Below are 23,882 nucleotides of genomic sequence, written 5' to 3'. Positions count from 1 at the left end.
AATGAAAATATAAAAACAATCTGACCTGTGATAGACATAACAATAACTTATAGACCTGTGTTAATTACGTCACAGCTGTATTACACTAAACCATGTATGTATGCTAAGGACCAATCCTTTGTATTTTGACGTTAATCGGAATCCAGCATTGATCGTGGGAATTTGTGCATTATGCTGTGGTGGAGGTTTGCACGCTCGATTGACCGGCTTTCAAAGTACCATGCCCAGCAATTGCTATAATGAGTTTAATTTATAATATCCTGAAAAAGCACCTTGTTATTTTCAGTATACAATGATACAGCGCATAATAAAAACAACTTGGTATATAAACCGAATTGGTTAGGAGAGTTTTTCACACCCACACACCAATCTGCTCAGTCAGCCGTTTTAAATTTGAGATCTTTTTTTAAGCAAACAATATATAATTAGGCTACACCATTTGATCTATTAACATTTATGGCAGCAATAATCATAATATAGGCCTAATATAACTTATCCAAAAAGCTATTGAAAGCGTAATTCATGTATATCCTTATATGGCTTTATGACTTCTAAAAAACTCACAAAAATATACTCTACATCCTCACGGTTTGTTTACTAGAGCAATATTTCCCCAGACAGTTTTCTTTTATTGCCCATTGTATCATTCTATTATTTTATTGTTCTGCTCCAGATATACTTCAAGGCCGCGTCTAAATTTTTATTGCATATGCATTGTGCTCATATACGGCGAGGCATTCGTATCTATATCTATATAACAAAGATATACCTGATGCATATTAATCACTGTAAATGTCTCCTATATCGCAACTGAAGTTGACAAGAAAGTATGTAAGTACATGAGGGGTACGACTACAAAACCTGTTGTGTTTTATCATGACCTTACCGTCAACCAACTTCAAGTGATGGAAATTATATTAAGTTCTAAGTATAAAGATTATGTTCATCTGTGGTTAGAAATGAAAGGAAAGCATATGCACACATAGGTAAACTTGCATACGGAAACAGCCTATTTCTCCGAAGTTGGTTATTTCAGCTTGTTGATCATTTGTAAGTTTTATATAGATATTTTCATCTTTCCATTTTTCATATATTTATCTATGTATTGTTTACTTGTTTATCTTTTCTATGTATATTTATTTATTTATATGACTGGTGTTTTAGTACTTTATATTTCTTCAGCCAGAATGTTCAAATATTCATATATCTATGAAGAAAGCTATAAAGTATTTTCCTATATCTATGGAGAAAGCTATAAAGTATTTTCCTATATCTATGGAGAAAGCCATAAAATATTTCTACTGTTTTATGAGAATCAACGAAAGGCGTAGGCCTACTAAAACCAACACAGAGAGCCATTCCACGTGTTAAAAACGAACATCGCATAATAATGTGTTCATGAAGCATTAGAACAGGCACGCCAGTTAATATTGGAGACGAAAAACAGTATATGTAATCGCATAATCAACGATCAACGATGTATAATCTAATCAATGATTTATAATCTCAACAGAGGGTTCAAGCCCTCTGGAATTAACTGTTATTCCAGAACCACATACAGCCATCGTTTCTCTTTTTCATTTAATAAGAACATAGGTTCCTACAAAATAGAGCTCTTAATTGTCATCATTAGCATAAAACGTATAAAAGTAGTTTCATCATATACCGTACACCAGATATTTAAATGAAAAGTCATCTTTATCTCCATTGTCAAAGATATTTTCAATGATTTCAGCACAACTGTGCAGTGTTTATTATACACATGTAACTCAACGCTGTATACTGGTTTTAATGCCTTCACATCATTAAATATGAGTCAGCACTTTCTATTCCGTGTCTTACTCTTTTATTAGTGCGCCAAACCTTATCCATTGAATATTTAAACTCGTGTATATTTTCTTTCAAGAATGAAGATTGTAATCTGTAAATGACACAGTTCTAGAAATTACACCGTCACTATCACCTTGTTATGAAGGCTTAAGAATAACGCAGTTCAGTTTCACTCTTTTAATTTGAAAACTTAAGTGATTCCACAGGAACGGACATCATGACACGACGCGTCATTACAAGACTTTTTGCACTCGGGAAACCAGGATATGGTTTTAGGTTCAAACCGGATAGTGCACCCGCCATTCGCGGAGAGAGCCCTCCTGTTCTCACAGCTTTCAGCTGTAGTGTTATTCACACACGGTGCTCTGTCATAGGTCCCTTCAGTTCTTGTCTCTCTCGCGGGTAAGCCTCATATTGGCTTACATATGCAGGGAGCCCATTATTTTATTTTGTATAGCCATGTTTTGATTTTTACATATAGTATTTGTACTTCTATAAAGATAAACATATTGATAACTTCTGTAACTTTCTGATGTATTTTTTTACACTGGAGTTTTGCCGTCATATATGTGCCGGATATCATATTTTGCTTAAAGTTGTAAGACTCGATGAGTCCTCAAAGAGTGTTAAGCGTGGAACAAATCTAGAAAGCGCGAGGCTTTCTGAGAATGGATCAACTTTCATAAAATGTACAAATTAATATTTCTTAACTTTTCTCGCTTATGGCCTTACGAGTATAAGAAGTTGTTACCTATATGCCAAGACATTTTCACGAAGAATGATGAAAAATAGGATTGTGGATAACTTTTGCTTTTAGGCGATGATAGCAAGATTTGTAACTAACATTATATAAGATGTTGACGTTGCCTGGAAAACTGTTTCGTGGCTTTCAAGCTGTGTTCATTCACGAATGGTTTTCAGCTTCTGCTTACGTGTCTATGTGAATAGGTCGGTAGTACCGCGGAGCTATATACAGCCGTGGGTTCGAATCTCATTCGAGCCACTGGTTTTACTATTTTCAACATAATTGTCTTAGTGTCAGATTGAAACATATTAATATTAACCTCCATATTTTCAGGGATGACTTTCAAAATGGAGAACGAACCACTGCGGGGATCTACCGAGGCTCCTGTTTACAACAACAAATCGGAAAACAAGCCGAAATCCAGCAGGAACAATTCGGGATGTACAGGGCGCGTGCAGAACAACTTACTGTTGATCTTAACGGTTGGTGGCATTCTATTAGGTATTGCCATCGGGTTTGCAGTCAGGCCGTTGAATCTGTCCTCAGATGCCAGGATGTGGCTAGGTAAGAAACAAGAAAAATGATTGTGAAGTTCGCGTAGCTGCATATTGCTTGTCGTTGACCCTCTTCTCACGTGTTTATTGTGCAAAACAGATTTTTTCTTGAACCAATGTCATATCCTCTGTAGAAACGTGATATAAACATTAACAGGGATTTCACAGCTGCCAAAAATGACCGTTTCCAGTCAGAAGATGCCACGAACTGGTTTAAAGAATCCGATGCAACTTAGTATTATACTCTATGTTTTATAGTTCGAAATTGTAAAGAGTAGTTTTAATAGCTGATATTTTACTAACTTTAATTAAAGGTTTCACGAAAACTCCAGATTTTGTCCTGAATACAATCCAAACGCACGAGTTATTCATTCCGAGGCTCTGGCCGAAAATAATGTCGGTATTGTAACTTTGATAATTATCAGAAAATTTTCATCTGTAGGGGTTAAATTCTGTCGCTCCTTTGTACTTTGTTCTGTACAGGTTTACCTGGGGAAATTTTCCTGCGTTTGTTGAAGATGCTGATTCTACCGCTTATCATATGTAGTGTGATCTCAGGTAAGTTGTCTTAGACTCGTACCTTTACCATTGTACTGGGCGAAACAAATCATTTTCCACTTTTGATGGTCAGAGATTATGTAGGCGTATTCATCTAATGAGGTTAAATGAATTTACATGTACTAGAAATCAAGATATTACAAGGAATCTGTATGGTTGATTGAACTTGGTAAATCATAGGATTTGCACGTAATATTCGTGAGTAGACTTTAATAGCAATTCTGTAGAAAAAATACGCAAGATGTGTTCTATTCGTACACATTAATTGCAACAAATTTGGAAACATCATCGTTGATTGATTGATTGATTGATTTATGTGTTTATTTATTTATTTGATTGTTGTTTTACGCTGTGCTCAAGAATATTTCACTTATGCAACGGCGGTTGTTTACTTGCACTTTAAATGTGAACCAAATTATGTACTTGTGATATACATCTTGCTTATAATGTGTAATACACAAAATACATGTGAACAAAAGGGTATATATCTGCCCTCTTGAGATGGAGTGCCAAATTATATAGTAAAACTGATTATTAACGAGTTCAGTTCTCAATAAATTATTTTAAAAAAATTCTGTGAAACACCCAACTAACACCTCCACCATATGTGTGACACAAAGACATTGATACCACGCGAGTTACATCTGTTGAAAGTTTTGTTTGACTGAAGTATGAGGATCGATTCAGGTTTAACAAGTATATCTTGACAACATGACTATCGATCTCCTTTATTACAGTTTAGTAGCTCAATTTGTTGAACTGAAAATGATATGACCAGCCAGTGACCTTACAAATATTGTCTGGCATTACCAGGATTTAACGAAATTCTTTTGGTCATTTCTATGTGTGTAGTACGTGTGTATAGCCATGAGAAATTTATTATTCATATACATTTATGAAATATTTTTCCTCGAATGTGATACACATGGGATAAAACAATCCTTTTAACTGAGGTTTTCATCACGCCAATATAAGTGTATACATATTTTGTTGACCAATAAAATATTTATAAGATCATGTATGTACTGGTAAATATAAATAAATGAAATAAAATAATATTTTTTTTTTGTTTCTCTCAGGCACAGCCTCATTGAACCCTAAATCAAACGGGAAGATCAGCGCCATAGCCTTCACGTACTGCCTCCTGACGAACTTCATGTCCTGTGTTATAGGCCTGGTCTTCACATTAATTATCAAACCAGGTTAGTATTATTTAACCAACCAAGCTATATTGTTAAAAAAAATTACTTATAAAAGGCTTTGGGAGGGGAGTGGTAAGCGTGCCAAGGAGCCTCACACCAATGCAATCGCTGTAAGCTCAAATCCAGCTCATGTTGGCTTCCTCTTCGATGGGGATGTCTGTCAGCACCCTGCGGAAGTTCGTGTGTTTCCTCCGAGTTCTGACCGGCTTCCTCCCACCATATAATGTGGGCGCCGTCCTATAAGTGAAATATATACACGAATATAGCGTAAAACACCAAATAAATAAATAAATAAATAAGTAAATAAATATGAAAGGCTGGGTTCACTTTTACGAGACTTTGAAGATACCAAACATGACACTCCACCTATAGCTAGAGTATGCCTGTATACTAACATCGTAGCCGATTAAATCTTGTTTTTTTTTGCCTAATATAAGACTCACTTAGTTTGCCAGGTACGACACAGAATGTATATCATGCACTGCAGCTGACATGGTTAGCGTGAAAGAACTACATTTCTGCCTCGTTTGTGCCTATATCCCAACATTGCGATGTTTATATTATTATTAACAAATATGTACTATTCACAGCTTACAGGCCTGTCAAATATGAGTAATCACGCATTTCCTCTCAGTTTTTCAAAATTTGACTTTTTTCTGAAATTTTTTGGCGAAATGCAAACTTCCTGTTGGGTCAAACTCATTACCGTATGAATAAAATGCATGTTCGTATACAGATATTCATGTAACAATGATCAGATATTGACCTATAATTCTCTTCCTATCGATATTGACCTATAACTCCTATATCTCTTCATACTGTTATTGTAGGAATAATGCCAGTGTAAATTCTTTATGCATACATCGTTCTGATGTGTTTATTTTCTGGTGACGTTTTGATGTTGATACTAACATCGTTATCAAACATTTATTGATATCAGGAAAACAGTATAGATTACAGCACTGGATATTACACGTGTAATTGTAAATATGTTTATATGGGCTGTGTCTACATGTACTTACATACAAACGTCTAGTTTCTCCATGATGTCCTTGCTGTACGACATTGCGCTAGGGCATACACGAATATAAACAACAATGATGTGCATCTATAGATGTTCATGTCATCTCTTTGCTATGTATGGAAGACACGTACAGGCCAAACATTTTCTTATTTCTTTTCTTATGTTTATGGAAGCCGAATGGTGACATCCCTCCCCTAGCAGGGCGCGACATGCTACATGCGACATGAGCTGAGGAAGCTGGCCGTCGTCGCGTAAGAGATATATGAGTACGGTGTAAAACATTAATCAAATAAATAAATCAAAGTAATCAAAGCAAATGTACGTTTATTTCAGCACGCTTTGTGGATACGAAAAATACGGAGTCGGTTAAAACTCAGATGTTACAGACGCAGGATATTTTTGCGGACTTACTGAGGTAAGCATAGAATAAAGGATACATCTGCGAGCGTTAGGTTTATGTGCAACTGTATTCAGTGCTTGGCCTAAATGTCTCTTTTGAATTGTCCACATACAGTTTGAAGAATTTTAAAGGGTACATCGCTTTATAAGATTTTACCAGTTTCTACTGACATATTTCAGTAATACACCAGTCAAAAATTAACAATAGTCTCTCAACGGCAGAAAATGCTTACATATCCTTGGATTGTAGGTTACATGAGAAAATCTTTACCTATACCATATATATCCGTTACAGGACATACTGATATCTCATCTAAAGTTTAGTATTATTCAAGTAACACATATTCCTTGATTTTGGGCCATGTAAGATTTTCTGGTGAAGTTGGATTCATTTGATTCAGAATAATGATGTGTTGACATGAAAGGTATCATATAAAAGCTATTATACGCTTCTGAAAGTGCATTTTTACATATACCAACCTTTAGAAATACAGTAATTGGAAAATACGTTTTCAATAGGAAATATGCGCAATTAATAAGTTTCAGACTAGCTCTATGGTATTTTCAAATCTTCCAGCCTATAAAAGAATTTCTCCAAAACCAACTTATGCCTTCATCTGTCCTGGTTGGGGGTGGGGCCTCCGTGGCTCAGTCGGTTAGCGCGCTAGCGCAGCGCAATGACCCAGGAGTCTCTCACCAATTCGGTCGCTGTGAGTTCAAGTCCAGCTCATGCTGGCTTCCTCTCCGGCCGTAAGTGGTAAGGTCTGTCAGCAACCTGCGGATGGACGGACTCTGCCCGGTTTCCACCCACCATAATGCTGGCCGCCGTCGTATAAGTGAAATATTCTTGAGTTCGGCGTAAAACACCAATCCAAAAAAAAAAAAAAAAATCATCTGTCCTGGGAGATATGTTAATTCTTCTCAGCGACCTCCACGAATCTGAAAATGAGATAAGCCTTTGTTTTTTTAAGCTGAGTTTTCTTCTGTTGAATGTAGGATTTTATTGTACTTTCCAGAAACTTGGTACCCGATAACATTGTAGAGGCATGTTTCCAACAGGTATGTAAAATATGTTATCACCTGATAGTCAAAATGTATCTTTTGCAAGTATATAGCGTTTACAACATCTGTATATATATATATATATATATATATATATATATATATATATATATATATATATATATATATATATATATATATATATATATACATGAATAGAATGGCCATATAACTATACCACAGACAGATTGTTCAGCGTTTCCTTTGTTATCTTCCATTTCACATTCGAACAATAAGTATGCCATATAAACATATAAACGCCACAGTGCAGTGGCCTTTACATAGTCCTTACATAGGTAATAGTTATCACTGACTTAGAAATGCTTTCAGTATAAAAGGTATTTCTTTGTCATTAACATTCAAGACGTTTTGAATAAAGCAACCATAACAACTTTTCTCTTCCTGATACATGAAGGTTCAAACGCAGTACAAGAAAATTGCGAACGAAATTGAATCCATGAAAGCAAATGAGACAGATGGAAATTCAACAAGCAGCCAACTGTACACTTTCTCAAAATATTTGGGGAAAACAGATGGGACAAATATACTAGGTGAGCAAAAACGCTAACAAGTTTGCCGAATTGTGCATGTTAAGAGTGTAACATATTATATATAGTGTTCAGTTCATACTAGCTTCCTCTCCGGCCGTACGTGGAAAGGTCTGCCAGTAACCTGTAGATGGTCGTGGGTTTCCCCCGGGCTCTGCCCGGTTTCCAACCACCATAATACTGGCCGCCGTCGTATAAGTGAAATATTCTTGAGTACGGCGTAAAACACCAATTAAATAAATAAATAAATATATATGGTGTTCAAATACTAACAGTTTCCAAACAACACTTAATCACACAAAGTCGTGGTGCATAGTGTCTCCGGTCTGTGTACTCCATCTCTCAATCTTCTCCTAGGAATAGAAAATAAAGAAGATTAACAAAATAAAGATTAACACCTGCTAACATATCACCAGAAGCGGTGTAATTTCGTTTTAATTTATAGGCAAGAATCTGGCGTTTCTGAACAACGAGGAATAAAAAAATCTATAACCAATCAACCAACTTGTTATATCATTCATTGCCATTTGTATTTTACGCGAAGATCTACGTATATTTGTGAAAATCGAAAACAAAAATCATAATCTGTCAACGAACTCCTTTTATTCTTCATTGTCTCTTGAATTTGCTATAAATCATGATTCTTATTTCCCACAGGCTTGATATATATCTTACAAAATACAGAGCTAAGAATGATTTTCATCTCTGATATAGCTAAATATATAGATATATAAATCATAACTCTTATTTCCCACAGGTTTAATAGTAGTATGTCTTTTGATCGGTATCGCCATCAACAACAGTCAAGAGAAAGGCAAGCACTTCCTGCGCTTCTTCACCTCTGCCACGGAAGTTGTACTGATCCTGCTCAGATGGTTGCTATGGTGAGGAATGGTCACATCAGCGCCTAGCAACCCTGTTAATTAAACATGCCCGTACAATAAGACATGGTGGATCTAGCACCGAACCTGAAATGGATGATTGCCAATAAAGACAAAGGATATGTTTTGTTATTTTTTGTTATGTTTTGTATATTGCATAAAGTATTTCGGGTATTTTTTTTTGTTTGTTTTTCACACCGACGCGATATGGTCAGATTCTCATAATGTTAAGGTTTTAGAAGGTTTTTGTTTCTTCTAATTTTGGAGGGTATGATTCTCGTGTAGAAAGTCTTAGCTCTTTGTTCTAACATGTTCTGTCATGATACAGCTGAAATTGTGGCTGTGTGGTATTAAAACCCCAACCTAGTTATCATTCATTCACTCATCGGATAATGTTAAACGTAGACTCGCATAACTAGTCCAGACGCTTAAAACGATTGGAATGTAGTTAGATCAGGGGAGGTAAGAAGGTTTCAGGTAATGGACCAGCATAACTTAAAATTTACCTTAGAGTGCCCTCCCTTTGACCGAGCGGAATCTCTATTCGTTGCGCTTAAGCGCACCAGTGGTGACTTACACAAATCGACAAGGCAAAGGCAGGAATGATTCGGGTTGGGCTTCATTAGGTGGACAAGTCCCCAACGATAACATATGTATTATTGAACTACACCTTCGTGATTTCAATTGAAGTGTTTCGTGATTTTCTTTTTTTCCGATTGCAGGTACGCCCCCTTAGGTGTGTTTAGCTTGATCACCGTGTCCTTGGCCGGTATAGAAAATCTGGAACAAACCTTTGTACAACTGGGACTTTTTGTTCTCACCGTGTTTGTAGGGATCGTCATTCACCAGCTCGTCTTCATCGCCCTCATTTTGTTCGTATTGGCCCACAGGAATCCCTACCGGTATCTTCTCAGCATATCGCGAGGCTGGATGCTCGCTTTTGCCGCCACGAGCACGTGAGTAGTGTGAAGCGGTTTTTCTGATTGGCTGTTAACATTTTAGAGTTTATGGAGGGCCCTGTTCGTGATTCAAATCTTACATCTCTTGTATAGTCGACAATGTGTAAAAGATTTGATATATTGGTTACTTTTGCTCAATAGTATAAAAGTTACCATTATTTCTACTTCAACACAAAACATTTGGTAATCCTCTATACTATTGTCTTGTCTTTCGCGAAACTATCCTCGTGTTAAAGTTCTCAAAATAAAGTTATCATATTGGGAATCAGGATGTGAACACATGTCTTTGGTGGTTTCAGGGCAGTCGCTATTCCAGAAATGTTGCACGCATGTGAAGTTAGTAACAAAATAGACAAAAGAGTGTCCAGGTACGTCGTCCCATTCTGTGTCACGCTGAACGCCGATGGCAGCGCCCTCTATATCACGGCGGCTGCTTTATTCGTAGCCACGGTTACTGGCAATTCACCAGACGTCAGCACTACTATCATTGTCGTGTAAGTTAAAATTGGTGTGGTTTTATTTGTATCTTTTTTTTCGATGATTGATTCATTATATGCTAATTTAAGTCGGTTAAATTGCTTTCCCTTAAATTAGAAATCAGTTTTTTCCCCTGTCGCTGTCACTGCTTTATTGTAGGGACTTGGTGACAACAAATGGTTGACAACTCTAATTTGTGGCCGGTGAAAATTTTCCACTAATACTCTTTGCATAACTGCACATCATGTGTTGGAAGTTAGTAGCTTGCCAAATGCGGGAGGTTTAGACCGGCACTCCGATTTCCTCCACCCGTAAAACTGATCGCCACCATATAAGGGGGAAAATTTGCCCTACCGTGTGAAACAACAATCTAATTATTCAAAAAAGGCAGAGTATATGCTGAAGAAGGATTGCATTAGGTTAGTTTCGTTTTTCTTTGCAGCGTGTTGACCACAGTGGCAGGCTTGGCCATTCCTTCCGTACCGAGTTCCAGCATTGTCACTTTGGTCGTCATCCTGTCATCAATAAATATTCCTGCAGAGGCCATCGGATTTCTTTTCACAGTGGAATGGTTTCTGTAAGTAAATATATCTGTCAGGAAAGTAGATCATTTTCTTATTGGCATTCTATCATACTGGTATAGTCTTGTTTAATCACGATTTCCTTGTTTTTTTTCTTTTAATATTATTCCAATTATTGACTTTCCGTTGTTTGAGTGTTCATGTTTTTTCTTAAAAGGGGAAAAAGAAAATTTTTTCAACAAGTGTATGTCGGCGGCAAAATTTTCCACATTGTCAGGTTTTCTTTACTAATGTGTCTCTGTTTGAAGTTTATCTCACTTGAAATAAATATTGACCACAACAACAACTACCTTAAAATCTTTAAAATTTTTGTTATATTGTTTCAGGGATCGGATTAGAAGCACAAGTAATTTATTTAGTCACACCGCCTGTGCTGCCATAGTGTATAGATTCTGCAAATCCGATTTATCGCCATTGCAATTCGACGAGGAGGTTTATGAAGTGAAGGTCAGCAACCTTGACATTCATCGGGAAGGTCAGGTGGATAATCACGTGGACAGTGGCAAAGAGGACGGCTTACATCCTGTACATATCGTTTCGTAAAACAAGACTAGGCGTATTTGCTAAAAAACGTGTATCAATTAAAGATATCCAGGAAACAGCAACAAACACACTAGAAATTGAGAGAACCACGTGGATAGTCTCATGCATGGACAGTCACATAGGCAGTTCTAAAACGGACGGCTAAGATATTGCACATATGACGTTTACACAAAACGCTCTTCAGTTGCATAAAAGCCGTATGCAGAATAATAAAGGCGTTGTGAATGAAATATAACCTGGTTAATATTTTAAAAAGTTATGTCAAATTGTCTGTTACCAGACTGTCAACAAGGTCGGTTACAATGACTTTCACTATCTGCATGGTTTTTTGCCATGGCGAAAGACGACGCTGAGAGGACAAACAGGGAGTTAAGAAAGATTCATCTTTATACAGATTGTTCGCTTTATGAAAAAGACAGATATGTGTATTGAATGTGGAAATAAAGAAGTTATATATATATTTAGTAAAAATCTTTGTAGGTGTTAACTGATCTAATTGAATTAAGAGGATTACCTGCAACCAATAAGGGGTTCTCCTCGACATAAGCAATACAAAACAATTTGTTCACAGGTACAAAAATGGAGATGAAGTAGCCAGTGTGTAGGACATACAAAGGATTTAACCGGTGACACATGACAGCCTCCAGAATAAGGCATAGTATGAATGATCTGTATTGAAGGCTGATCTGCATGTTTAGATTGCTGCTCCAGGAAATTCCTGACCAATAGGGTAATTGCGTGTACACCCACCAAAATTCTTCTTGACAATGACTCAATCGGTATCTCCCAAAGAAATTCCCTAATTATTTACGTCAGGTGTACTTGTTTTTATGGTTTTTTTTTACGGTTGGGCTGTGAATATTTGTCCTGTACCTACAGACTTCAATGAAAATGTCATAGTTAATTTGTAGGATGTTTTCAATGGCGGAACTCAGCTGGATTTGGAAGACACTTCAATATGTCTGTTGACAAAGAGCCATCCGTACCTTAGTTCTTGCAAATATTGACAGAATATCCAACGACTGGTTGACCCGTATGGCTCGAGCGGGGCGGCCTACTTGCCTTCGATAAGTCGTCTCAGTGACGCAGCACTAGGTAGAAGAGTGGTGGAAATCCGTCCTGTAACAAGGAGGCACATTACATACACCATAAGGATTTCTTCGTCGTCATATGACTGAAAAAATTGTTGAGCACGACGTAAAACCCCAAGCACTCACTCACTGATTCACTCGGCTAGAACATCCCTTGCGTTTTCTCATCCCCATTGAAAACTACTGACCGCTTCTCTTTGAATAAATCTGACCTAATTTTGTGTTGTATATATTTTCTAAGTATTTGTGTTGAACGTCGTTTGGGAATTGGCCTTAACTCTATTATTGACCCGGAACGTCCATTTTGGTTGATGACTGATACACGAATGTCTGTTTTGACGCACAGATACAGGAAGTTTTCACTGAAATAGCACTTTAGGAATTACATGAAACAGGTCGTGGAGCAAATGGTGGACAGCAACCTGCTAATGGTCGGTGTTTTACCACAGGCACTTCGGTTTCCTCCACCCATCAAACTGTAAAAAGTGAGAACTTCTTTAGTAAGAAATAAATAAATAATTGCATGGTAAATAGAATACTGGTAGTTCATTGATGCTGAGGCCCCAATTTTTGTCACAATCGAAAGAGTGGACAAATACTGGAATCAGTGGAATCCGTAAAATGGCCAGATTTTATGGCGCTGTAGCATTGACGATGCATATACTGACACTGACAAACCTTTCTGAAGTTTTTTGAAAGCACTCTCTTTCTGTGAGTATGTAAAAGATTCTTGGTCTTTATAACTTTTACTTGACTGAGTGAATCTATACATATTTGTCAAGATTTTCAATCATGATTTGCTGAATGAAAAGAATACTAAATCCTTATATTAAGCAGTCAATATCGTTTCCCTACATCGGACATGTAATCTATTATTTCTTGGGGACTCGTCTCTAGTGTTTGTACGAGAGTTTTGGAGGAATTGACTTGAACAATATAACGGTACTCCGACAAGGACAGTATGAAATTATATTAATATAGAATATGTATTGTTATCACTTAAATATCTGACTACGATCATGGTTAACAGTATAATAGATGTTGTATACTTAGTCCCAGCAAAAGTTAATCTCTAAAAAATTTATGTCTAAAGAATTCATGTATAAAGTGCCTAACCGTAATCTTTCTAGCCAATGCTGAACTTACCACTCGATTGGTGAGTATTCTCTACACGTAAATACCTGTGATCTATAGACAAACATCAAAGATGAAATGGCCGCCTTCGTGGCCGAGGTGGTTAGCGCGCCAGCGCGACGCAGTGACCCAGGAGCCTCTCACCAATGCGGTCGCTGTGATTTCAAGCCGAGCTCATGCTGGTTTCCTCTCCGGCCGTACATGCATGGGAAGGTCTTGCAACATTGTGCGAATGATCGTGGGTTTCGTCCCTCCATAATGTTGGCCGCGGTCATGAAAGTGAAATGTTCTTGAGTACGGCGTAAAACACCAATCACTTAAAAAAATAAATAAGTCAATAATGAAATGAAAGCCATTTTAATTCCTTTACTGATTTAACACTATTATATCAAATTTTACGAATGTATTACTTCGCAAAATATTCAAGTTAGAAGAGAGCATATCATGCCTATTTCATGTATGCTGACAAGAGAACATAGAAGTACATGTGGTTTAAAAAAGATATAATGCAATGCACCCAATAACCTTATCGAAATGCCAAGGCCATAGTGACCTGGAAGGTCAAGGTCATTCTCGGCGCTTCAACAACACAGAGCAAATGTAAACAGTAAATGGCTGACTAGTGTAGGTTAGTGTTCATCTGATCAGTGTGGCGATGGACCAATCAATAGTGATGTGACACTTATCTCTGCAGTACCATGCTTGGTAAGACATTTTGTGACGAAAGGAGTTATGTTACTTTTCGTCTATTTGAAAGAACGTGAATTACTCGAAGGCCAGTTATCGATAGTGTAATTAACCAACTCGGAGAAAAAGACCGAAATTATAAACCTAGAACACTACCATTCCGTCGAAATACAGGTACTCGAATCAACCTTGTATGTCATATGCTCGTAGAAATTTAAGGATAGACTGTATAAGTTTTGGGAGAAGGTCTTGGCCGAGTAGTGGGACACGAGAGGTGTGGGTTCGATCCTGGCCTGGGTTAGGGATTTGTCAACCCCTCTTGTCTGACTGTTTCTTTCGTCTTGATGACAGCAAGCTGTTGTGTGACCGTTTGCACAATCCACAGCCCCTTACATCGATAGGCTCAGTATTCACAATTTTGCATTGGTGTCATAGCCAATGGTCAGCACACTCTTTGATCATGTGATTAGACTGTTTTAGAGTGTGGGAGATGAGAACAAAGCGAATTTAACCTAGGTGAGATAGGCATTGATGATGGTTTTAGCATAAAACATAAAAATATAGCTTTTAGGCTAGAAATTCACTCTGAAAAATCAATCATGATGTATCTACCCATCACATATAATAGTTCCAGTGTTCCAATCGGCAAAAATTAGCATTTTGCACAATTTGACTTTATGTTATTTATCACCTCCTGTTCCTTGCGAGGAGCCCGGGTGTTAGGAACTATGAATAATATGATTGGTCTGCATGTTCTGTGTAGCGGTTATAGAAAGCCTGTTAGATGGATACAAGAGTCTACAGTATAATGTGCATAAAGGCTACTTTTCTTCCACCAATAAAGTAGGCATATCAGCAGGTTACCTGTCTGTAAATTGTCAAAGATTGCTAGTTCTGGGCCTACATGGAGTGCTCTGGTTTCCTTTGTCCATAAAATGAATCTCAGTCACGTAAGGGGAAATTTCTTGAGTATGGAATTGATTTATTTATTTATTTATTTATTTGATTGGTGTTTTACGCCGTACTCAAGAATATTTCACTTTTATGACGGCGGCCAGCATTATGGTGGGAGGAAACCGGGCAGTGCCCGGGGGAAACCCATGACCATCCGTAGGCTGCTGGCAGATCTTCCCACTAGTATGGAAATGAAGAACAATCAAATGAACAAACAACTTAACTCTTACATTTGCATTTTTTGCATAATATTGTATAACTTGACTCAAAATCTTGTCTGAACAATAATATTAATGTTTACCTATTTCTCTTCTTTTTTCTTCATTTCAGAGACCTGGAGATCAGAGTTGGTGGTGCTTGCATTTGTTACATTAGGTTTGTATAGATAGTAGTCCCATATCTTTTCCTTCAGTAATACCGTTTAAACAGAAACCTGTAGGGAATGAAATGTGATGCATAATGGAAATCCTCCGTCAAATGATCAAAAGACTCCATGGGCCTCTGAAGAACACAACTGACCAATAGGATCCGGCATAATACTTTCCATGTCTGGTTATAAGAAGGGTGTCTGATTATGTGAAGGGTGTCTGGTCATATGAAGGGTGTCTGCTTATATGAAGGGTGTCTGGTTATATGAAGGGTGTCTGGCTATGTGAAGGGTGTTGGGTTATATGAAGGGTGTATGGTCATTTGAAGGGTGTCTGGTTATGTGAAGGGTGTGTAGTTATATGAAGGGTGTCTGGTTATGTGAAGGGTGTCTGGTTATATGAAGGGTGTCTGGCTATGTGAAGGGTGTCTGATTATGTGAAGGATGTATGGTCATATGACGGGTGTCTGCTTATATGAAGGGTGTGTGGTTATATGAAGGGTGTCTGGATATGTGAAGGGTGTTGGGTTATATGAAGGGTCTATGGTCATTTGAAGGGTGTCTGCTTATGTGAAGGGTGTGTGGTTATATTAAGGGTGTCTGGTTATATGAAGGGTGTCTTGTTAATAACTGTAGCAAACCAGATAGGACACATGAGAAAGCACTTCAGAAGGCCAGGTAACTGACAAAACTCCTCACTTAAAGTAGCCCCGAAAGACTTCAACTCCTTGTCTTATACTGTCCTCGCTTTACAATGGATTTATCATAGCCATGAAGGCCTCCATGGCACAAATGCCTCGACCACTGCTGCCATCTTTCCTCTGATCCACGATGAAGAAGGACATGCATGTAGCACTTCAAGATGGTGACAGTGGGTGAGGCGTGTGATCTGTGGGTGAGGCGTGTGTGCTGTGGGTGAGGCGTGTGTGCTGTGGGTGAGGCGTGTGATCTGTGGGTGAGGCGTGTGTGCTGTGGGTGAGGCGTGTGTGCTGTGGGTGAGGCGTGTGATCTGTGGGTGAGGCGTGTGTGCTGTGGGAGAGGCTTGTGTGCCATGGGTGAGGCGTGTGTGCTGTGGGTGAGGCGTGTGATCTGTGGGTGAGGCGTGCGTGCCGTGGGAGAGGCTTGTGTGCCATGGGTGAGGCGTGTGTGCTGTGGGTGAGGCGTGTGTGCTGTGGGTGAGGCATGTGTGCCGTGGGAGAGGCTTGTGTGCCATGGGTGAGACGTGTGTGCTGTGGGTGAGGCGTGTGATCTGTGGGTGAGGCATGTGTGCCGTGGGTGAGGCTTGTGTGCCATGGGTGAGGCGTGTGTGCTGTGGGTGAGGCGTGTGTGCTGTGGGTGAGGCATGTGTGCCGTGGGTGAGGCGTGTGTGCTGTGGGTGAGGCGTGTGATCTGTGGGTGAGGCGTGCGTGCCGTGGGAGAGGCTTGTGTGCCATGGGTGAGGCGTGTGTGCTGTGGGTGAGGCATGTGTGCCGTGGGAGAGGCTTGTGTGCCATGGGTGAGACGTGTGTGCTGTGGGTGAGGCGTGTGATCTGTGGGTGAGGCGTGTGTGCCGTGGGAGAGGCTTGTGTGCCATGGGTGAGAGACGTGTGTGCCGTGGGTGAAGCGTGTGTGCCATGCGTGAGGCATGTGTGCCATGGATGGCTATAATAAATCTATTCTAAAGCGAATGGCAACATATGGTGGCGGTGCGTTCGGAAACATACCTCTAACCAGAATTTGTCTCATTTCCTATTTTCTCCTGTTTTCCCCAACTCTCCTGTGTTAATTTTTGTGTGTCAAAATAGGGTATCTCAAAGACACTGATACACCCCACTGGCTAAACTTATGTGTGGAAAGCAGGTCTTAAGGTTGTTGTCTTTTATTTGCATGAGACTTGTTTGATAACAAAGACAATCACCCTGGGCCTTGGTTAAGTACGAAATTAACACTGTTAGTGTGGAGACTCCAACAATACCAGGCGGAGCCTTCGGGGCTAGACTTAGAACTACATCTCAGTGCTTCGGGTTTTTACCACTGCCTCTCAGCTTGTATCTGATGCTGTTCAATTTTTCATTTTTAAAATTTGTAAAGATGAACAGTCACTCTGTTTCCTCTAAAGTTGAGTTTTTTTTCAAGTCCCACATTTTGCTTGATTCTGATTGATGCATCCAGCTTGGCCACTTGTTAGAAGTTTGGGGTTTGATTAATTTCACATTAGAAAAACTTAACTGTTAAATGTATCATTTAAAACCTTTATGTGCATTTGAAAATGTATTTTTACAAGCTGGATTGAGGTGAATTACAGTAACTCTTTATGAACCATGAAAAACAGCCTGTTTACTGTAATAATAATGATATCTTTATTTATTGAAGGTAACTTGGTCAGTTTGCACAAAACTGTTTTTCCCCAATCCCTGCACAAACAAATACAAACAGTACATACAAACAATTATACAGGGACTAAGGACAAATATGAGTGCTGGCCCAGCAACTCTCCCAGCTTGCAAGTGAGACAGGGTAGTGGGAGACAGCAAGTAAGTTAACATGTACAAATCTTGATTTCCACTTGTTTTACAGAGCTCCCTGTCATGATGATGTTGGACTGTCTTGCCGGGAAAGACACAGAGTGTAGACACAAAGGTTCTTGTCAACAGTCCCTGGATTGTAAATTATGGAGATACCATCTGTGTATGTTGACCAACTTTTAGTATATTTAACAACAGTAAAATACCTTAGAGGTATATTTTACGGGCATATAATAATGTCATAATGTTTGACTTTTGGTGCTGAAACTCACATTTTTTCGGTAGTATATATCATCCCACCTTGCAAACAAACCTCAGACCACCTTTCTAAAGTAAGTGGAACTGTCTGATTCAGGTAAAATGAGATCTGCTTTTCACCTAAAGTTTGGAATTTTTCCAGTGATATAAATCACTTGGTTCTGATGGATTTATCCCCCTTTAAAAAAAATAGGGCCATTTATGAGTTTTTGGTGAAGTTTCAGTAATTTGTTGTCAGAAAAAATAAAGTGTTGGCATCAATAGTTTCATTTTAATACCTTTATGTGCATGTGAAAATGCATTTTTACCATACTTAAGGTGAGATGTATAGTAGTAATTCAGATAATTGTCTCTTCCAGCTTGCATTACCATGGAACATCTATAAGGATACCTTTCATTTTGTCATGGGTGAAATTTTTATAGGTCATTGATAGTAATTGTACTGGCAAGATATAACAGCCAGTTAATACCTAAACTTTCATTTTTTGTCTTTTTCCTTCAAAACCTTAGCCTTAACACTTCTTACGTTGCTTTAAAGCAAATGAATACAACATTTAATGGATTCATCAGACCTAGGATTCATCAGACCTAGGATTCATTCATCAGACCTAGGTTTCATTCATCAGACCTAAGAGTCATCAGACCTGGGATTCATCAGACCTAGGATTCATTCATCAGACCTAGGATTCATCAGACCTAGGATTCATCAGACCTGGGATTCATTCATCACACCTAGGATTCATTCATCAGACCTAGGATTCATCAGACCTAGGATTCATCAGACCTAGGATTCATCAGACCTAGGATTCATCAGACCAGGGATTCATTCATCACACCTATGATTCATTCATCAGACCTAGGATTCATTCATCACACCTAGGATTCATCACACATAGGATTCATCAGACCTAATGTTTTTTTTAACTATTTTGGGGCCTGTTTCAACATATTATATATGAGTATACATAAGCTTTTCAGTCTTCATCTTAGGGATTTAAAATGGGTATTAATGTAAGGTTTTTTCAGCTCTCAGTGAAACATTGAATGATGTAAGTCCATGATAAATGAACATTGTCAAACCAACTACTGTTGGAAGAACAACGACGAGTGAAACTAATGATGTATGCTGAACATTTGTCTTGTTGCTGTGGTGGCAGTTCTGTATTCATGTATATATACAAAACAGCAAATATGCCCAAGAAATGACCATTTACAATCACCAAGTGGCAGTTATATTTCGGGAATTCTTCCAAAGAGAAAAAACCAGAAAGAAAAAGAAACATTTTCTGAAGTCACATTTGAACCAGTGGTGTCTTGGCTTGTGGACCATTTAGATCTTGTGGGACATTGCTCTATATTCCACCCTTCCCTTGAAGACCCAAATCATGGTAATGAAGCAGTAACCTTTGTTAAGCAAGCTTACAAAACAAATCTTCTTCACATTTTCTTTAAAAAAAATGAATAAATAAAATATAAGTGATCAATTATAATAATCAGTCCACTAATCTTTATTCCTTTTGTAATCAGTAAAAAGCTGCCCGGAACCTGACGTAGACAACAACGATTTTGCGGTGTGTGATGAATGGCGTAACTGTTACCGTGCAGTAGATTACTGTGATGGGGTGAAGGACTGTATAGATGGGCGAGATGAGAAATACTGCTGTCCAGCGGGAACTTACAAGTGTGACACCGTGCTCCTGGAAGCCAAAAAGTGTCACAAATACAAAGAGAAGTGCAGCAAATTACAGATGTGTTCGGATGGCAGCAACACGACGAACTGCATGGACTGCTACTGGGGAACCAAAAACTGTTATTTCAGTGCAAAATGTTACAGTTCGTCACATTCCTGTGATGGCGTCAATTTCTGTATGGATGGATCGGATGAGAAAAACTGTTCATCTTCTTCACGTGAGTTTTTATATTAGCTTGTACTTTGTGAATCAGAAGTTCAAATCCTACATGTATACCCTGTGAATCGGAAGTTCAAATCCTACGCGTATACCCTGTGAATCGGAAGTTCAAATCCTACGCGTATACCCTGTGAATCGGAAGTTCAAATCCTACGCGTATACCCTGTGAATCGGAAGTTCATTTTTTTTTCTTTGACTTCAGACTTACTAGGGACATTTTGATTCTGCCAGTATGACTGGTGAGATTTTGGTAGTGTTCTATATTTGTGTAGACTTCTATGAGCGTGTCTGTTTTAATGTGTGAAATTGTTTCTCAGCGTATCAAGTTGGAAAGGTCTACCTGTTCTGATGTATTAACCACTCCAAGCAATGGCAAATGACCTCAGAGGTCAGATGTGACCTCATCATTTCGTGGGGTCAAGACGCATGCTTGTGTACTTCATAGGAAAGTCACCGCCTCTGTTTGTTTTGCTCATTGATCCTTGGTTTTATACAATGCAGTAACTGATATACATGTATATGGCACCATTTTGATAAAACCTTTTGTGCAGATCAATTTCCAAAATCAGATCAATATATGCACAAAGTTGCCTATTTAATGATTTCCTTCATTCTGATTGGGCGTTGGTTTCTATTGGTTCGCTGCTTCGAATACTTTTGATACTTTTTGGTATGCATATCGATTTGGTGGCTCCTCAGATCAAGCTAATCCAGGTTTTAAATTTACATATGAATTCTGTTAATTTGGTTATTTCTAGCTACTATTTCCTTTCACAGTTTCAGCTTCGGCACTGGGTTACGTTGGCAAATGGCTTATTATAGCTGTTGTTGTCGTTGCCATAGGGTGCAGTTTGGGTGGTGAGTTTGATGATATTGTCTTCTACAAATGAATGCGAGTTTAAGTTATGTGTTTGACAAACACAGTTTTTTTGACAAAATTGCTAATAGCCTTTAATCCTAATCAAACTTTTGGTTGCACTTTATTCAATCCAAAAACACCTAAGTAAGCAACGATATGGCGTTAAGTCATGATAATTCATTCAACGTAAGAAAGCAACTGTGGTTTCAGTGGTCTGCTAAATGACCTTAACTTCTTTTTTGTGTGTTCTGCTACTTCAGAGGCTGAAGTTTGATGAAATTATTATTGTGTATGACAAGCGTACTTCAGTCATGGGTCCCCCCTCCCCCCTCACCCCCTCACTCCTTACCCCCCACCCCCTCCCGCAGGGTCTGCTTGTTTTCCACCCATCATAATGCTGGCCACTGTTGTATAAGTGAAATATTCTTGTGTACGTAAATATCAATTAAATAAATAAATAAATGTACTTGCATTTAGGTTCCTGGCAATTGTTATTTTGTTAGAATAATTGTAGTTGTGTGTAAACCTACCTGTTTCCTTTGAAAGAATTTGATTCTATACAATTCACAATTTATTTTTGTTTCATGACTCAGTGAACTGCCTTATTTGGCCCAAGATTTTCTCCATGACTGATTGACACAATTTGCTTCATTCTAATGAGTTCTATTAATCTTACAAAGCTGTTTGTTTTTTGGGGGGGAAAGGTGAGACAAAAACCTACTGAAAAAATGCAGGCTTCAACAACAAATGTAACACTTTATAATTATATCAAAATTTGCCGCAGGAAATGCATTCAAATTTTTATGGCAAGTATACTGTACTAGTGAACACCATTCAAGTAAATAATAAAAATGTCAATCTTGTTGCAGGCTGTGTATACAAGAAGCTGATAAGTAGCACGCCTTCCCCGTCTCCCTCACCTGCATCTACACACATACCTCAGTGCGAAGAAGCTGTGGAGATGCCAGCAGCTGACCCCTTCATATTCAGAAGTTCTTACAGTTACGGGGGTAACCCTGTGGAGGAGGCACACACCCCAGGACATTCTCAAGCTCCCTCACATCAGATAAATGACTCTTACACCGGAGATGAGGGCTCACAAGCCCAGCTTCTGAATAACCAGCAGTACAGTTGGGAAGTGTCCCCTGGGGGGCCTCCCCAACAAGACACCTCTGGTCAGAGTCGGGAAGACTTTATACAACCCTCAGCTCCACTCTTACCCCCAGAACAATCCTCTGCTCCCCCAGCCCCTCCATACCCCTCCCAAGCCCCTGCGACACCCAGTAGCCAAGGCCCTGCTCTAGCAGATGCTGACCTTCCTCCACCCTATGACATTCTTTTTCCCCAAAGAGAACAGAATAATGTCTAGTTACATTCTTTGTAAGTGAGACAAGTAAAGGTGGTGGTGAATTATCGACCAGCTAGTGTATCTCCCAAAGAGAACAGAATAAAGTCGAGTTGGGTTCTTTTTGAGTGAGACAAGTAAAGACAGTGGTAAATTATCGACCAGCTAGTGCATCTCCCAAAGAGAACAGAATAAAGTCGAGTTGGATTCTTTTTGAGTGAGACAAGTAAAGACAGTGGTGAATTATTGACCAGATAGTGCATCTCCCAAAGAGAACAGAATAAAGTCAAGTTGGATTCTTTTGTGATAGTGAATTATTGACACAGTACATGGAGCCCTGTGCATTCGAGTGTGACAGATTCAGCTTTAACCATGAATCTCACGTCATCCTCTGTCAGCCGTCAGTGGTTTGAATGGCCTATAGCCAAACTCTGATTGCTCAGTCTTTTTTCCTCAGCAGCTCTTGGACAAGATAATAAATGAGATGATGAGTTACAACTTCCTTTTAAATGACATATCTAGGTTATAGCATATTATTGTGGTGATGTGGTTTTATAGAAGATCTGTGAAGTAAGAATTTACAAAGTTTTATAGTTATTGTCAGTATTATTACTAGTCACTAATCCAGCCAGTTTATTATTACTAGTCACTAATCCAGCCAGTTTATTATTACTAGTCACTAATCCAGCCTGTATATTATTACTAGTCACTAATTCAGCCAGTTTATTATTACTAGTCACTGATCCAGCCAGTTTATTATTACTAGTCACTAATCCAGCCATTTTATTATTGTTAGTCACTAATCCAGCCAGTATATTATTACTAGTCACTAATCCAGCCAGTTTATTATTACTAGTCACTAATCCACCCAGTCACTAATCCCGCCAGTTTATTATTACTAGTCACTAATCCAGCCAGTTTATTATTACTAGTCACTAATCCAGCCAGTTTATTATTTCAAGCAGCACACAAACGTTGATCTCATTTTTTATTTATTTTTTATAGTTTAAGTGCCATAGAATGTTCAATATGTTTACTGAAGTGTACTCCATCATGTCCTGTGTTTATGTTGGTGGGCTGTTTTATATATCTTTTGCTGCATTTTATGAAGACACAACAGCCTGCTTCACAACGCTTTGGTTAATAATGGTGTGGAACACACTGTTCTGCCCAAATATAGCTGACACCAGCATTCCAGATTCTGTAAATGGTAATCAGGCTACATTTGGTTTATAAACTCTTTGCTCACTGACTCCAAAACCAGAAATAGCCAAACAGGCTTTGGTTTAGACTGGCACCAATAGAATATGTTGTCTTGCTTACGCACGCGCGCGAACTAGGTGTGGCAAGAATGATTGAGGCACGTCTATGCGGTCCAACATTGACACTTCCGACCACCGGCCGTTGAAA

At 38.6% G+C, this 23,882-nt stretch overlaps 2 protein-coding genes and 1 long non-coding RNA gene across 3 annotated transcripts; all 3 read left to right on the top strand.

Moving 5' to 3' along the window:
- Positions 1-2,922: 2,922 nt before the first annotated feature.
- Positions 2,923-11,363, top strand: LOC135467123 (excitatory amino acid transporter-like). Its single transcript, XM_064744884.1, has 11 exons — positions 2,923-3,139; positions 3,613-3,687; positions 4,767-4,889; positions 6,247-6,328; positions 7,329-7,371; positions 7,790-7,925; positions 8,680-8,806; positions 9,526-9,759; positions 10,062-10,256; positions 10,682-10,816; positions 11,147-11,363. Exons 1-11 carry the CDS (start codon positions 2,923-2,925, stop codon positions 11,361-11,363), a joined length of 1,584 nt encoding a protein of 527 aa, XP_064600954.1.
- A 2,817-nt stretch (positions 11,364-14,180) lies between these two features.
- Positions 14,181-20,210, top strand: LOC135467122 (uncharacterized). Its single transcript, XM_064744882.1, has 5 exons — positions 14,181-14,293; positions 15,560-15,604; positions 18,153-18,263; positions 19,886-20,049; positions 20,178-20,210. Exons 1-5 carry the CDS (start codon positions 14,287-14,289, stop codon positions 20,208-20,210), a joined length of 360 nt encoding a protein of 119 aa, XP_064600952.1. The 5' UTR covers positions 14,181-14,286.
- A 6-nt stretch (positions 20,211-20,216) lies between these two features.
- Positions 20,217-22,136, top strand: LOC135467774 (uncharacterized). Its single transcript, XR_010444185.1, has 3 exons — positions 20,217-20,266; positions 21,046-21,126; positions 21,997-22,136. It is a non-coding gene; the product is annotated as an uncharacterized LOC135467774 (long non-coding RNA).
- The last annotated feature ends 1,746 nt before the right edge of the window (positions 22,137-23,882 follow it).

This window comes from Liolophura sinensis, chromosome 6 (assembly GCF_032854445.1).
Source record: "Liolophura sinensis isolate JHLJ2023 chromosome 6, CUHK_Ljap_v2, whole genome shotgun sequence".
NCBI classification, from domain to species: Eukaryota; Metazoa; Mollusca; class Polyplacophora; order Chitonida; family Chitonidae; genus Liolophura; species Liolophura sinensis.
The sequence above is the reverse complement of the archived record's forward strand: the minus strand, read 5'-3'. Positions and strand labels throughout refer to the sequence as shown.

Bases quoted from the DNA above. Each gene is read 5' to 3' on its own strand.
- LOC135467123 (XM_064744884.1), top strand. From the start codon at position 2,923: ATGGAGAACGAACCACTGCGGGGATCTACCGAGGCTCCTGTTTACAAC. The intron at 7,372-7,789 runs GTATGTAAAATA...TGATACATGAAG, and splicing joins TAGAGGCATGTTTCCAACAG to GTTCAAACGCAGTACAAGAA. The intron at 7,926-8,679 runs GTGAGCAAAAAC...TATTTCCCACAG, and splicing joins AGATGGGACAAATATACTAG to GTTTAATAGTAGTATGTCTT.
- LOC135467122 (XM_064744882.1), top strand. The intron at 18,264-19,885 runs GTATGTTGACCA...TTTTGTAATCAG, and splicing joins ATTATGGAGATACCATCTGT to TAAAAAGCTGCCCGGAACCT. The intron at 20,050-20,177 runs GTGCTCCTGGAA...CTGTTATTTCAG, and splicing joins GAACTTACAAGTGTGACACC to TGCAAAATGTTACAGTTCGT.